At 42.3% G+C, this 16,013-nt stretch overlaps 1 protein-coding gene across 2 annotated transcripts; it reads right to left on the bottom strand.

Annotated features, from left to right (window-relative positions):
• Nucleotides 1-6,841: 6,841 nt before the first annotated feature.
• On the bottom strand, nt 6,842-10,766 carry elf3 (E74-like factor 3 (ets domain transcription factor, epithelial-specific)). 2 transcript variants are annotated; one of them, XM_084464139.1, is made up of 8 exons: nt 10,617-10,766; nt 10,252-10,421; nt 9,141-9,380; nt 8,897-9,004; nt 8,628-8,819; nt 8,268-8,390; nt 7,916-8,111; nt 6,842-7,715 (listed from the first exon to the last, which is right to left on the bottom strand). In XM_084464139.1, exons 2-8 carry the CDS (start codon nt 10,412-10,414, stop codon nt 7,610-7,612), a joined length of 1,128 nt encoding a protein of 375 aa, XP_084320265.1. In that variant the 5' UTR covers nt 10,415-10,421; nt 10,617-10,766; the 3' UTR covers nt 6,842-7,609. The 2 variants fall into 2 exon arrangements, with proteins under 2 accessions (XP_084320265.1, XP_084320266.1); XM_084464140.1 differs by having other exon boundaries at nt 8,268-8,387.
• Between the last annotated feature and the right edge of the window lie 5,247 nt (nt 10,767-16,013).

The following is a 16,013-nucleotide window of genomic DNA, read 5'->3' as shown; positions in this document are numbered from 1 at the left end:
GCAATACTAAATCTTACAGAACCAACGATTACTGACCATGGGTACAATAAGCAGCACCTCCTCTGAGGAGACCACTATACAGAGAGACGGCCCATGAATCAGAGACAGATCCGTAGTGATCGACCTGCTGGGCCCTCCTCTGAGACACATGCCTCCTCTGGGGGCCCTCACAGCCAGCACACAACCCTGGGCGAACCCTTGGACTAAATGGTCATATTTCACATATATAGTAGTAAAACTGCGACCTCATCAACAATGTTCACATTTGGGCCGCTGGCGCCAATCTAAGAGAACACTTTCATCATTACAGTGGTCGAACATGTCTTGTTTGGCCCATTCCCTTTTATATATTTTTATTTACATTTTTGAGGATTGAACAGTGGCTCTGATTTCCCAGGTGATAATGTCGCTTACTCTTTCATATTGGCTGATGTAGAGGCGATTATGGGGAAAGTGTCTATGTACTCATCACTCGCTGTGTTTTTTAGAATGGAATAAGACACATTGATTAGCAGAGGGGAGGAAAGCTTGTTCCCCCTGTAAGCTCTGAACAGTCCTCTGCTGTTGCTGCATCTTCCCGGTTACTGTGGTTATGTTAGGTGACAACTGGCTTTTTGAAGCGGCACATGGTGTGTTGTTTCTACAACTGTTGCTCTCACAGAAACACATGGATCTGTTGTTAGGTTCCTCTGGGATGGTCACTGTCTTAGAGTCTGCCTCGTTCCATTCAAGCCACACCCCCGCCCAGCTGCAGAGGACGTTCAGGACTGGCCAGTGTGACTGCCTTATATCCGGAAAAAACAGATGCCCTGCAAAGCTCTTGGAAGGTCTGGTCAAACTTTCACAACTTTGTAGGACAACTACTGGATAACAGCGACAGTTTGATTGTTGGTTGTGAAAAAGCATCCTCCTAACTGCGTTGTGCACTTGGTGTACCACAGATTTGGTTCTCCGTCTCAACAGTAGGGCTAGAACCGGTCAACGAGCAATGAGTCTTCCAACAGAAATCAATGGGATTTACAAAATGCCAAATAAAATAAAATAAAAAAAGTGAATGCCCGTAGCCAGCCATTCTGAAGCAGGCAGGGACAATTCTAAATGAGCCAAATACCCGAGACAGGACCAATAGTCAAAATCTCTGTGTCAACCACTCTATTTCATCCTAGACAACCCAGAAAGGGGGCTCAATGTTCAAAACACCGAAATTGTCCTTTAAAGCAAAGGTCCTTGTTTGTTCCCTGAACTTCTCCTGGATTTGGCATGTAAAAAAACGATCTGGCAGGGACACTTTGGGTGATGCATGTGGGGCAGAGCAGTATACCTCCTGGTAACACTTTACCTATAACAGGGAGGCACCGTGACTTATTCCGCAGCCCTGTCAGCAAGCGGTTATATTGGGAAATGGTGTAGCTGGCCTTCCAGCCTGGAGGGATGGTTTTGTTATGTACTTACTTACATCACCTACACCAGGGATTAACGTGCAACCAACAATTAGCCGTGACTCTATGACCTTAACGCAAGTATCACAACATGCCGCCAAACCTAAGTGATGTCTGGCAAGACTGCATTGTGCTTTCCCCCGGCGCCCTCACAGTGCTACCTGGGGACGGTGGAACGTAACGTCATCCAGAAACATACATCCTCATGATTTACCAGTATACACTTGACCATTTAGGTAGAAAATGTTTGGTTCACTTTACGTTTGAACATGCATCCTAATATATACCCCCAGTATTGTTTAAGCACACACTGAAGGAGTACTGATAAATATATATATACATATGATAACACAATATGATAACAAAACGGAAAACTTCTCACATCCAGTTTTACAATTTCACAACATTTTGACTTGGCCCCTCCTTACAATTGTACAATGGTATATCTTTTCATCTAGCCTTTAAACGTAGAGCGGTTATCAGGAAAGACAACCGACAGCTGGCTAAGCTTTGTTCCACAGGTGGCATCACAGACAATGACAAACGATGTGTTGCTTGTTTCTATACAACTTACAAAAGAGCAAGGTTTCAAAATGTCAAAGTTAACCTGAAAGAGAATTGTTAATAATACCATCTGTTTTGTGAAACCTTCTCTACCCATTGAGCTACTGTCACCCACGACAACCAACTGGAATGGAAGTATTCTCTGTATGTCTGTCTGTCTGTCTGTCTGTCTGTCTGTCTGTCTGTCTGTCTGTCCTTCGGTCGGTCTTTCTGTCTGTCTGTCTGTCTCTCTGTCTCTCTGTCTGTCTATCTGGTGTCTGTCTGTATGCCCTTCAATGTTCTTATTGTTCAGTTTGTCCGATTGCTTCCTGACGAAGCCCAAATCACAGGCCTTGATTCCCATAAACCGGCCCTTTGTAGTCCAGGGGGAACAGACCATAATGAAGAGGAGGAGTCTCTGGCACACCAGGGCGAGGGAGAATAGTGTTACACAAACAATTGTGCATCACTTTCAAAAAGAGGTAAGCAAGCTGCAGGTTCTGGGAAGGTAACATAGAGGCCACAGCTCTGAGAAAGTGTGTGGGGAGTGTGGATGTCTGCTATATGGTGTTACATGATGCAGATGCATATGTGTCCATTACTTAAAGTTCAACATGTTATGCAGTGGTTGCAACCATTCCGATGTTGGAGACTGACTCTTGGTACAAGCTCACATTTCCAAAACTTCAAAACTAGCTGGACTAGTCGAGTCAACCATTGTCCATAGCCAGGAAACCGACACCTGGCATTCCATTACCTTTCGAGTCCATTGTTCTAAGCCTGCTTTAGTTGCATTGCTGGGTTGTTTCCAAGATTTGTCACACTTTCATTTAAATACTCATAGATAGAAATAGAAAGTAAAAATACATAATTGTCCGCCAACGACAATTCAATTTTAATGGCATTAGATTGATTGATCTGGTTAGACTCCCTGGATATTCTTCAGGTCTCCATAAAAAAAATACAATTAGAGGCAGTAATAAAAGTAATAAAAGAACAGTATGTACTCAAATATAAATTATCTAGAAGGTATACTATCTGGAAAATGTGTTGAATGGGACGTTAGTAAAAAGTAAATAGGCAAAAAAAAGGCTTTCAATGAAAGATAAGATTTGCTATATAAAGTCACAGTTATGAAGTGGTTGAGCCTTAATATAAAAACGTGTAGGCATCAACTTAAATAGAATGATATGCGTCAATAAACGCAAAGTCACAGAGAGTTTAAATGTTCCAGCTTTACTATCCCTTCTTGTAGGTGCATCTTGAAACATTCTTTTGAAACAAAATGAAACAAAACGTGTGTGGTATATTTGGTAGTATTGTGTCTGTTGCTTTGATTTTGTGTGTCTCCATGTGTATGTGAATAACCTCAATATATTAAGATGAATGTTTGTACATTTTGAACCGTGTGTGTGTGTGTGTGTGTGTGTGTGTGCATAACTGCCTGTGTGTGTGCGTGACTGTGTGTGTGTGTGTGTGTGTGTGTGTGTGTGTGTGTCAGAGCATGTGTTGGTCACAGCCCTATCATAACACCTAATCTACTGTCACGCTTCAAGAGGTTCCTAAAGGCATGGCTTTAAAACATATCACTCAAGGAGCTGTTTCAAAACATAAACGTATGGAATGGACTACAGACGGGTTCATTAGCTCCGGTCAGTCCTCACTGTGCTGTCAAATACAAAGCCTGGTAAATGCTTAAATGTCCTGTTTTGTTTAAATAGGAATATTACGATTTAAATGGTTTACATATCTAAGTATATATATCCACAGATTTACATTCAGAAAATGTTTCCTATCAACAGTGTCACAGAGGATCCGGTTTAAGCTAACTATTCAGAATATAAGAGCTGGGTGCAAGAGTAGTAATATCTTTCTTCAATGTAAGCTTCATATGTAGTAGAGACTGGTAGAAGATACAGTAGATATTATGATATATATGTATGATGCTCATAATAAACAAAATATATTTTTTGAAGATAAGATTAATTAAATTAAATATATATATATGTATGATAATAATTCATTTAATTTATATAACATGACACCACACACTTTATTGCCCTTGATTGCCCCCTAAATGGCCATTATACTCAGGTGTAAGTCCTGAGGTGTTTATGGTTTTCCTGTAACTGTGAAATGATGCCCAGCCTTTGTAGTTCATGCCAGCTGATGGTGACTATTATTAAATCACCCAAGGTTAATGATCAACCTAGAAATAGTGAAACACATTGTCAAATGCCCTCCTTTTTACCAATGAACCAAGCAAGATATTTTCCTCACTTTATTATTATTATTATTTATGTTTTATAATAATAATAATAATATGAACACATTTTTTATGAAGCACCTCAACAACCCTTTGAAAGTCCTAAATTAAAAGATGGGAACATTATGGCACAAGGGTTGAAAGGTCATAATGGGTGGAGAAGTGAGGAGAGGCAAATAATTGAACAACAATCCCTTTTCTAATATTTTTATCATATCTATATCTAATATACAGAATGAAACAACAACACCACTGCTGTTCCCCTGGCAACAATATACAGCAGGTCAGCTTCCAGGCTCATTCAAGGGTTCTAATGTATACCCCCAGTATTGTTTAAGCACATGCTTAAGGAGTACTGATATACTGTATATACATACAACATACCATAGAATATGATAACAAAATGGAAAGCTTCTCACATACAGTTTTAGAATTTCACAACATTTTGACTTGGCCCCTCCTTACAATTGTACAATGGTATCTCTTTTCATCTGGCCTTTAAACGCCACAGATGGCAAGCAATATTATTCTGGACCTGAGAACGACTACACATTGTCAACACACACCATCCTGTCTCATTCAAACATTGAGCAACAGGTGTTTGTTTTCAGCATGTAGAATGAGGTGAAACATGCAGCAGGAAGAGGGTACACAACAAGGGACCAGGAAGTCTGTACATGGTGTGGTCATGGGAGGAGGGCTGTCAAAGTATCCATTGCATGCATCCAGGCGTCTGGAAACCTGAAAACCTGTTCACATTCACAACCCCAAATAACCACGGTGCGAGACAATGAACAGGGCTCTAATTGTTGAATAAAAGAGATATAGGTTGGACATTAATAAGTGATTATGCAGAGGCTGATGCTGTACTCATACAGTTCATCACAACGCCCACTTCATTTTCTCCTCTAAAAAAATAGGACCATTGTAGAGGTTTCTGGTGAACATTGACCACCACAAGGGGTAAAAAACACTTATGGTCATTATGGATCACAACATGCTAACCACAAGTCAAACAGCACCACCAGCACTAACCAAAGTGATCTGGATGCAAATCTGCTGTTAGATTCAGAGTACTTTATTGTTCCAAAGAGAGATTGGTACTGTCCCAGGGGCTCTGCTCAAAGAGATAAACATAATAAAGGTTGTATTGGTATTCAGCCCATGCACTTGCGTCACATGGTATGCATTTTAATACATACTCCCCTCAAATTCAAGGTGGCTGGGTTATAAAGTTCTTATCATCCAGCTTCCAGTAAACTGAACCATTGTAAACAGGCTTGGCAGAATCATTTTTAAAGCTAATGATTAATCAACTCCCAGATCTGATGTCATCGCCTCATTTGAGGCTTTCCACACATTGCTTTGATTGGATCTATGTAACCTTCCCCTGTGTGTTCTCTCCTATTCATAATCTCTCGTTAATATGTTAGAACGAGTCCTTGTCGATTATCAGCGATTGTTTTTGACAGTCGACTTCTCTGGCTGACTTCTCTGATAAGGTGCACCCGGATGGGGTGTGGCCTGTCTGCGTCCTGGGAAATAGAATAAGCGCCTCATGTTACAGAGATATTGCATGAATTTATAGAAAGCATAATGACATGGATATCATAATCTTTTAAAATACATATACCCCAAAAATACAGCTCCAAGTTGATGTTTGGCAGGACAATACAGTTAGGTCATGCCAATGAATACTCCTACCCCTCCTTTTCCCTCCTTTTACTGGCACACATCCCAAGACTTCCAGTAAGCTACGTGCTGGGGCGGCATTCTGTAACATTGCCAAATCCACCTGTTAGACAGGTATGTTGATCAAGGGAGGAGTGTCACCTCACTGAGGGGGAGTGGATGTGGTGTGTACAGTGCATGCTTGTTTATCTACGCATGTGGCGTTTGTGTGTTTACTTACCTTAGTTCTCTCACTTGAATTTTTTGTTAACACATTATGTGTTCACAATATAATACATTAATTCATCAGATTATTTCAATCTGTAAATATTCCAAGCGGGAGCAATGGTGGTATGAGGGAAGGTCTAGAGTAAGTTCAAGGACAAGGCTGGCCTACTGCTGAACCTCTTACTGCAGACATCCCGATAGGACCGATGGTTTCAGATAGGACATGAAGAAGAGTCATTCTCTGTGAAGAGTCATCAGTGGAGGGAATCTACAGTGTTGCTTAATCAGTACAGGCTCCCAACAGGAGCAGAGGAGGAGTCCAGCTCAATAGTGCAGGCTTATCTTCACCAGTGTTGTGGGTCGGCCATTGATCCCTTTTAGGGTGTTCAATCAGTGGTTGGTTATTTTCAAGATATCGAAATTAAATGATTTCAACATTGACTGCAGATAATGTGGCTTCTGCAATGTATTTGGAATATGTATATGTGAGTTATACTCAAGAGATAATAGTACAGCATGACATCTGTGCAGTCTGTTTTTTCTATGCTTTCTTTGCAGAACAGCCCTAATATTCAATATATCATCATCAGCACAAGTGAAAATAGAAAGATGAATGGGTGAAAAAAGGCCTCAGCACAGTAAACACACGTTAGCAACAGATCAAAAAAGAAATTACCTTCTGGTCTTTATTGAATCTTTGAAAGGTAAGCAACAAAGCTTCTATTTGCTAGTATGTACAAGGCAAATAGCAATACCAATCTGTGTTAGGGTTAGGGTTAGTTAACAAGTGTAAAACAATTAGTGAGGATCCACATTGTGACACATTTCTGCACATTAAGTGATACATTTATTCACCTTAAGTGATACATTTATACATATTTATATATATTTTAACATAATGTAGGGCTTCACAACATTTACAACTCCAGTTCCACCAGGGAATATAAAAGCAGAATTAAAATAGCTTGATTACGTATTCTCTAAAGAATAACACACGCTCGTACTTTATTATTCCCAGACTGCAGAGAAGAAAAAGTTATACCCACATACCTAAATATTTTTCAAAATGAGTTGCAAAACTAAGTAAAAAATAATCTCTCAGAATAATACATTCCAGTAAGAAACAATATTAATTGGGTGATAAACTCCATACAAATCACTTTTGCATCTATCTGCATCCAATGAGTGCACAAACTCACATTGTGGTGACTGTGGTGCAAGTCACAAATGCAAAAAATAAAACAACACATCACGGTCATAACGGTTCATAAAACCTACTAGAGCCAACAACAATGGCTTACATTGTCTGCAACACCTTCCCTTTGTGAGAGAAGTAAGTGTCATTCATATTAGGATAACTCAGCAACACCATGCCACCCAAACTATGACTGGAGAGGCAACACATGAAGATCCTGGTCCCTCTCCACTTCATCATCATCCCCCCCGTCGCTGGGCTAGAAGGTCACACCTCCGTGGGTTCAACCTGCCACCCGTTTGAATTCTTCCCGAATTTGTAGACCAGCCGCCTGCCGTCGACCCTCTCCAGGATCTCCCTCTTGTAGTAGTACCTGGGGAAGAGCGTTCAGCTGTTAACTCTGGGTCACGCAGCATTGGAAAGGTACCATGGAACTACAAAACCACAGCAGAGGGCCTCGGATCATCGCTCTCTCTTTGTATGCCTTGGTTTTGCAGGATTTTAGATTTGCTTTTGGGAAGGGGTGATGCTAGGGTCTTACGATGTGTTTCCCACAGGACTCAAACTGCTTACCTCATGGCCCTGCTGAGCTTCTCATAGGTCATGCTGCTGTTCTTTTTCTTCTGTCCCCACAACTGTGCTACAGCCTCAGACTTGAGGAACTTGAAGATCCCCTCCCGCCGGTCTTCCCATTTCATCAGGCCCGGGTTCTTCTCCTGGTGGACCAGGATGTCCCTGATGAACTCCCAGAGGTGCGTTCCACGGGGCGCTGCAGAGAGAGGCAATGTCAGACTGAATGCTTAAAGTATGTGTTTGTGTGCACATGCAAGCAAAACCTTCGTCCAATGCAAAAGGCTGGCCAATCTGAAATAACCCAATGGTTTAACAGTGTAAACCGAGTCCCTCAGAGCCAGGAGCATCCTACCATGTTTGGTTTTCTTTTGATTGTCGAAGAAGAAGCCTCCGCTGTCCCGGCTGAGCTTGGGTGGTCGCCCCCGCGGCCTCTTCCCTCGGAACTCATCCTTCTCTGGTTTGATATCTTGATCTGCTAGGGGGAGATGGAGACACATCCTAAATTATACTTCTTGGCTTTTGTGATACTAATACTCATCCGGAGACTTGAGACTTAGTCTTTTAATATGTTTACCATGTACCAAACAAAGAAAATACTTCCATTTTAAAAATGGCACAGAACAGCATTTGGAACCTTACATTAATGAAATCTTGAAGTACAATATCTTCTCCAACATTTGATATATTTCCTGAGCAGTAGGTGCATACTTACTGGGGGAGTAGGCGAACTCCAGGTCCGAGTCACTGCTCCTTGACTCCGGGGAGCTGGGGACCTGGATCCCACACATTCTGTATTCACTGTCAGAGAGGTCTGACAGGTCTGTTTCTCTCAGAGGATCCATGGGAAGCGGACCGGTCAATTCATAAGGTGCTTCAAAGTCACACTCCTTCTTGATGTCGCAAGCTGTTGATCAGAAGCAATGTCAGCTCGCTGGTATCAGAAAGTGTCAATCATACCATGCTATGGGAAAAGGCACCTACCATCGTTGACTTTTAGGGTGCTCAGGAAAGGGTAGCTTAGACTGTCCAAAAAGCCCTCTAGCAGTCGACATGTCTCATGAAGGTCTGATCCTGACGGGTAAGGTGGTTCTGGGAAATGAGAGCAGTCAGCGACATTGTCAGTTTTTTGCTCAACCACAAAACATAGTCATGTTCCTTTAAATCCGAATTAAACATTTGAAACTAGTGCTAGAAGTGCATTTAGTACAAATTAATTCAAGTTTACCATATCTGGTCTTAGGAACATATTTGGAGAGGCTGTGATGGAGTTCTGAACCAAGATAAGGCCCAAAATCCTGTAGCATCTGTCCCTCTGTCATGTGGCAGAGATGACGTCCATCCATAGTGCAGGAGGCCAAGCTCACGTGGGATGCGTCAAACTTGAGTCTGTCTACGTGGTCACTGATGAACTCTAAGACATGTTCTTCTGACCAATCCTGGGCATTACGCTGCTTGTACCCAGGATCTGAAGGGTGGAGAGACCAAAGAGGAAAGGAGGTTAAGTGTGCTGCTTCATAGTATTGTGTAGTTGTGGAGATTAAGTATAAACCACATATTGAAGGAGTATTGAAGGATAAAGTCTCAAAATCTGGCTGTATTTTGTCATAAAGCTTTTGTCATTAGCATAGCCACACACATCTACATATCCCTCAATTAGTTAAAAGCTAAAGAGCTTTGTCTTGTCCTGCTTGTTGGAATATGCTGTTGAGGTCAGACTAACAAAGCCTCAACTGTTTAAACAATGAGGTGGCATGGAGTCCTCTATCTGGTGATTATGCCTGGTTAAATATTGTCCACTTGGTAAATCATTGTGCCCAAAGGAGGTCAAAGCAAAGTTCAGCAAGTTAATGGCGTGGCTGTCTGAGTCTTGGTTTGTCAATAGAGGACTGTCTCCGTTACGTCCTTACTTGCTGATATGTGGTTTCACTCCTTTTGACAATTTGTTTCCCTAAAGCAAACAAACTTTACCAAAAAATAGAAACAACCATTCTCATTCTCATACCAAATTATAGAGATCAAGTGTATGTGATGATATGATTATTATATTTATCCATGTTTTTATCTTGTTGTTATTATTCTGCCGTGACCTGGACTGGTCATATTTCTGTCATTGTAACTCCTGAAATACCCCACAGGATAACAAAGTCTGACTTGATCTCAATGGATCTGTTATCTCTCTCATCTATCTGATCTTTCTCATATCAATTTAACAGGATTAGTAACCAAAAAACGTGTGATCAAGCATGATGTACTTTCTGCTAACGTATACAAACAACAGAGTTTTAACAGTGGAACACACTGATGTGTGTCACCGCTATGATGGGAGCCGCTGTTACCTGTGGGCCCCGAGACGTCTCCCGGGCTGCAGGGGTGAGCGCCGCAGTCAGGCTCCAGGTACTGCATGAAGGATGGCTCATGCAGCGCGTCATCGGGGCTCTGGTACATGGTGAGGTTAGCGTGGGTGAGGACGCTGCTCAGACACGGGGGCGATGACGACATGCTCTACCTGCAAAGGGGAACGGCATGAGGTTGGAAAGAGTTTAGAAATACATACATCATTGAAGCATGACAAAACCATCTTTATATAAGAAAATAGATAGATAAATAGATAGATACAATATATACCATTTAACAGGGACACATATAAACAAATAAACATAAGTAGAATTATTAACACAGCACAGTGAACCTCAACATGTACCTGATTCAGGGGTAAACGCCGGCACACACTGCAACACAAGATCCTAGATATTCCACAGTGGGTCTCTCTCTGTATGATGTCAAAGTTTGGGAATGGTCAGAATATGTATCCTCTTTTTATTCCTACCTACCTAGAATGGGCCCTCCTCTAAGAGCCAGTTACACACCTGTTGTTATATTTACCTGTGTGAATTTATACCCCCAGGAAGAAAAGAGGAGGGCTGTGGGTGTGTGCTTGTGTCGGTGTGTGTGCTTGTGTCGGTGTGTGTGTGTGTGTGTGTGTGTGTGTGTGAGCGAGGGAGAGAGAGAGAGGTTGGTCATGAAGTAGGTGGAGAGTGAGTGAGTTCAGGGGATTTCCACACTTCGGCCACTCCCTTTCCATTACTCCATTCCTATTATTTTCCCCCCCTTCCAGAGAACTTGATTAACCAAACAAACCTGCCCTTTGCAAAGTCTCGTTCATCGTTTAGACATGCAGTGCAAGTATCCAGCCCACACACACACACACACACACACACACAAGCTTGTACAAACACACACACTTACACACTCCCACACTCCCACACAAACGAACAAAACATTGTTTCTGATCCATAGCCAAACAGGATCGGTACAATAGGCTTGTGTCACCAGAAGGGGGGGGGGGGGGGGGGGGGGAGGGGGCAGTTGGTCGGAACCCAGCAGGTGACACAAGTCGCTGGTTCTAAAAATAGGTTAGTGGCGCCTGGACTGTTGTGTCCACACTGGGGTATTTAGAAGGTATCACATTGTATCTTTTACTTTGTGGTTTAGATACAGCCAAGGCTGACACAGTGCTGGAGGGAAGGACCTTTAACTGTTGAGCTTGTAATGTGTGACCAGTGATCCCCTCATCAGATCACAGCAGAACCGACGTGAGTGCTCTGTATTCAGGCTCTGTTCCAGTCAGACAGACAGAACCGTTGAACCGGGTCAGTTGGTAACGTGAGCTAATTAAAAAAGTTATTTTAGAGGAATCCCAACCTGAAGGTTAATCTGACAATCACCCTGCTGGCTGAAGAGCTGTCAGCCTGCACCACCTGAGGGCCGAACACACCACAGACACCCGACAGAGTGCTGCAGACCATACAAGATTTTACTAAAGGGACCAGGGGGCCAAGGCTGGTAGTCTGAGGGTGAGGGTTCAGTAGTCTGAGGGTTCAGTAGCAGGCTGGTAGTCTGAGGGTTCAGTAGTCTGAGGGTTCAGTAGTCTGAGGGTTCAATAGTCTGTGGGTGAGGGTTCAGTAGTCTGAGGGTGAGGGTTCAGTAGTCTGAGGGTGAGGGTTCAGTAGTCTGAGGGTTCAGTAGTCTGAGGGTTCAGTAGTCTGAGGGTTCAAAAGTCTGAGGGTGAGGGTTCAGTAGTCTGAGGGTGAGGGTTCAGTAGTCCGAGGGTTCAGTAGCCTGAGGGTTCAGTAGTCTGAGGGTGAGGGTTCAGTAGTCTGAGGGTTCAGTAGTCTGAGGGTTCAGTAGTCTGAGGGTGAGGGTTCAGTAGTCTGAGGGTTCAGTAGTCTGAGGGTTCAGTAGTCTGAGGGTGAGGGTTCAGTAGTCTGAGGGTGAGGGTTCAGTAGTCTGAGGGTTCAGTAGTCTGAGGGTTCAGTAGTCTGAGGGTGAGGGTTCAGTAGTCTGAGGGTGAGGGTTCAGTAGTCTGAGGGTGAGGGTTCAGTAGTCCGAGGGTTCAGTAGCCTGAGGGTTCAGTAGTCTGAGGGTGAGGGTTCAGTAGTCTGAGGGTGAGGGTTCAGTAGCCTGAGGGTTCAGTAGTCTGAGGGTTCCTCTACTCTACTCTACACTGTACTCTACACTCTACTCTACTTTCTACTCTCTACTCTACTCTCTTATCTACTCTACTCTCTTCGCTATTTTCTTCTCTACTTTCTGCTCTACTCTCTTCTCTACTCTATTCTCTACTCTGTTCTCTATTCTCTCATGATAATCTCAAATGCATTCATATTACCACGAGCCCTTTAACTTACATCAATACATATTTAGTAATGATATTCAAATCATGTACCTGAGTGCATAGACTCAGATAAAGCAGAACTAGCTGATAACAGAGTGAACAACAGATAGGCAGAGAGGGCCTGAAAGCAGCACGGTTTCAAGTGACAAGGTGAGCTCTGTTGCAGAGTATCAGGTTAACCTGATACACGGCTTGATCAACAGTGAACCGAAACTACTCTCGCTTTTTGAATGTTTGTTAGGTCAATAGATTGTGCAGCCAGACAGAGTAGAATATGAAGTGCAAATGAAGCGGGCACTTTTTAATGTGTGATGTTGCATGTGTTGTGCACGTGTCTTAGGGGTCCCTGGTGGTCTCCACCGCACCACTGAGACCAGGTTCATGAACTGCATTTTATCTGAGTGTTGGAAATCCAATATCTGCAAGCCAAAAATGTGGAGGCATTAGCTACACTACTACTGTTCGTGTGTCATTGGCAGAGAGACAGGCACAGAGAGCGTCACCTAGTGAAACCATAGTGAATGGGTTCATCTTTCCCCAGCAGCTGGCTTAAAACTGAACCATTTAATTGAATGGTGCAACACACTAACTTGTTTGATGCTATGTTTTATAAAGAACGTATTTGAATATACTATACTTGTATAAGTCCCCCACACACACTTCTATTGTGGACCAGCCCCAAAGATCATCAGCATCATTCACATTGTCTAATAGTTCAGTCTGAAAGGTTGTACCAAAAATATCTTTCTAGTTTAGAAAGATGGAAATACCAAGGTAAATTTGTATGTGCTGAAAATCATCAACAAGATCAACATCTTGTCAACCTTTCAGTCAAACTATGTGCACCAAATGACATGGTAAGAAGAGTGTTTTCCTCCAAAATGTCACAATCACTAATCACTCACATTCTTTCCTTGACAATGAATGGAGGAAACAACGATATGATGCCAGGAATGTTACCCAGCAGGTTGGTTTTTGTCAAAGCTTTCGCTTTCCCAGCCTACTGGGCTCTTCACAAACAGAGAGGAGACATCAGCCTCATGGCCCTGAGAGACTCTGTCCTCTCCCCTCACAGAGAGAAATGAGACATCAGCCTCATGGCCATGAGAGCCTCTGTCCTCTCCCCTCACAGAGAGAGATGAGACATCAGCCTCATGGCCATGAGAGCCTCTGTCCTCTCCCCTCACAGAGAGAGATGAGACATCAGCCTCATGGCCATGAGAGCCTCTGTTCTCTTCCCTCACAGAGAGAGATGAGACATCAGCCTCATGGCCATGAGAGCCTCTGTTCTCTTCCCTCACAGAGAGAAATGAGACATCAGCCTCATGGCCATGAGAGCCTCTGTTCTCTTCCCTCACAGAGAGAAATGAGACATCAGCCTCATGGCCATGAGAGCCTCTGTCCCCTTACAGAGAGAGAGGAGACATCAGCCTCATGGCCGTGAGAGACTCTGTCCTCTCCCCTCATAGATAGAGATGAGACATCAGCCTCATGGCCATGAGAGCCTCCTCTCCCCTGACATCGTTGCCCCCCCCTGACAGAGGGGGGGTTATGAGCGAATGGGGAAAGGCCAAAGTAACGTTCATTAATGAATGGGAGGGAAGGCTAAACATCTGCTGTCTGTGCACTGTGGAGTTGACCTGCTGAAAGCCCTCGCCAAAACTATCAACACTCTAATAATGTGTGTGTGTGTATGTATGTGTGTGTGTGTGTATGTGTGTGTGTGTGTGTGTGTGTGTGTGTGTGTGTGTGTGTGTGTGTGTGTGTGTGTGATGTTATGTCAGGTTAATGTCTCAAATAATGTGCATTTGCTCAGAAATCCCAAGTAGGTTAATATTTATTGTCGTAATTCAATTGCAACATCATTTTGCTTTACTTTATGGATTTATATCATTTATTGTGTTTCACATTCAAATGTGAAACACTTTCTCCCATTGAGAAACAAAACTGAACATTGTTACCTCATGGTGAGTAGAGCAGACATACAATCAGCTATTTACTATCCTATGGATCATTTTTGGAACTTTAGAGTAATTGGCCACAGGTGATTGTAATTCACACTAATTGTAATTCACACACAAAACACACACACACACACACACACACACACACACACACACACACACACACACACACACACACACACACACACACACACACACACACACACACACACACACACACACACATATGCACACACACACACACACACACACACACACACACACACACACACACACACACACACACACACACACACACACAATCAGCCACACACACACACACACACACACACACACACACACACACACACACACACACACACACACACACAATTTGAATTTAATTTAGAAAAGACAGAGGTGTTTGTTTGCTTGGTCTACTTGATGTGTGTCTGTGTGGGTCTATGTGTGTGTGCGTGTGCGTGTGTGCGTACTTACGTACGTACGTATGTGCGTGTTTAGTGGGGGTGGTGTAATGCTGAACACTGGCAGATTAAATTCCAGGGATTCTCATTGATTGAAATGCCCTGTTTAATGAAGAACTGAGCACTGGACCATCTGACGGCACAGTCACAGTAGGTTATAAATAGCCTTCAGGGGCGAATAACATCGCCTGGCTTGTGTGTGAATAACTAGAGCAAAGATAGAAGACACTGGCTCCATCTGGTGGTCAATAAAAAACCTACTGATTACTACGCAAAATAGCCATGACAAATGACAAATAAAGTATGATAAATAAAATTATTTATATGCTTGCTTGTCAGAACAGAGAGGCGAGTAGAAATAAGCAGAATATATATATTGCACATTTGAAGCGCTTCTACATGTATTTAAAGATAGGAAGCCTATTTACTCGCCTAGCTTGTTAGAAATAAATTAAAGATAGGCCTATTAAAGTCATAATTTATATTAAGTTAAAAATAGTGCTAATTTCAAGATGTTTTATTTGCAATGTTGCAAATAATGCAACATTGGTGGGATTTTTTTTGTCATCCATCACAGCAGCATCGTTTTTTGTATCAATTTAAAATAATTAAAACAAGAAATGTTAACCTTTCCTTTATATATATATATATATATATTTAATAAACTGTAAATTTTATATTACTTAATAAGTATTAACCTGGTTAATATACAGTAAATGATACATTAATTACTAAATATTAACCTGATAAATGATACATTACTTACTAAGTATTAACCAGTAAATTATATAATACTTACAATTATTAGCCCGGTTAATGTATGGTAAATGATAACATATTATTGGGGTATAACCACTGGTAAATAAAAAGATAAACACAGAGAGAGAACTGCTGGTAGGCCTACACTAAGAATAAGCTCCAGTAGTCATCAGCTAAGGACCGGGTGGTTTTTAGGTAATAACTCAGAGATAATGAACAACTAGCAAAGTTAACGA

This window comes from Micromesistius poutassou (assembly GCF_964030765.1).
Source record: "Micromesistius poutassou genome assembly, chromosome: 2".
Classification (NCBI taxonomy): Eukaryota; Metazoa; Chordata; class Actinopteri; order Gadiformes; family Gadidae; genus Micromesistius; species Micromesistius poutassou.
This window is presented reverse-complemented; position numbering and strand designations above follow the sequence as displayed.

Excerpts from the sequence above, each read along its gene's own strand:
- elf3 (XM_084464139.1), bottom strand. The coding sequence starts at position 10,414 with ATGTCGTCATCGCCCCCGTGTCTGAGCAGCGTCCTCACCCACGCTAAC. Across the intron at positions 9,381-10,251 it reads AGACGTCTCGGGGCCCACAG|ATCCTGGGTACAAGCAGCGT; the intron begins GTAACAGCGGCT and ends TCCACCCTTCAG. Across the intron at positions 7,716-7,915 it reads AAGCTCAGCAGGGCCATGAG|GTACTACTACAAGAGGGAGA; the intron begins GTAAGCAGTTTG and ends GCTCTTCCCCAG.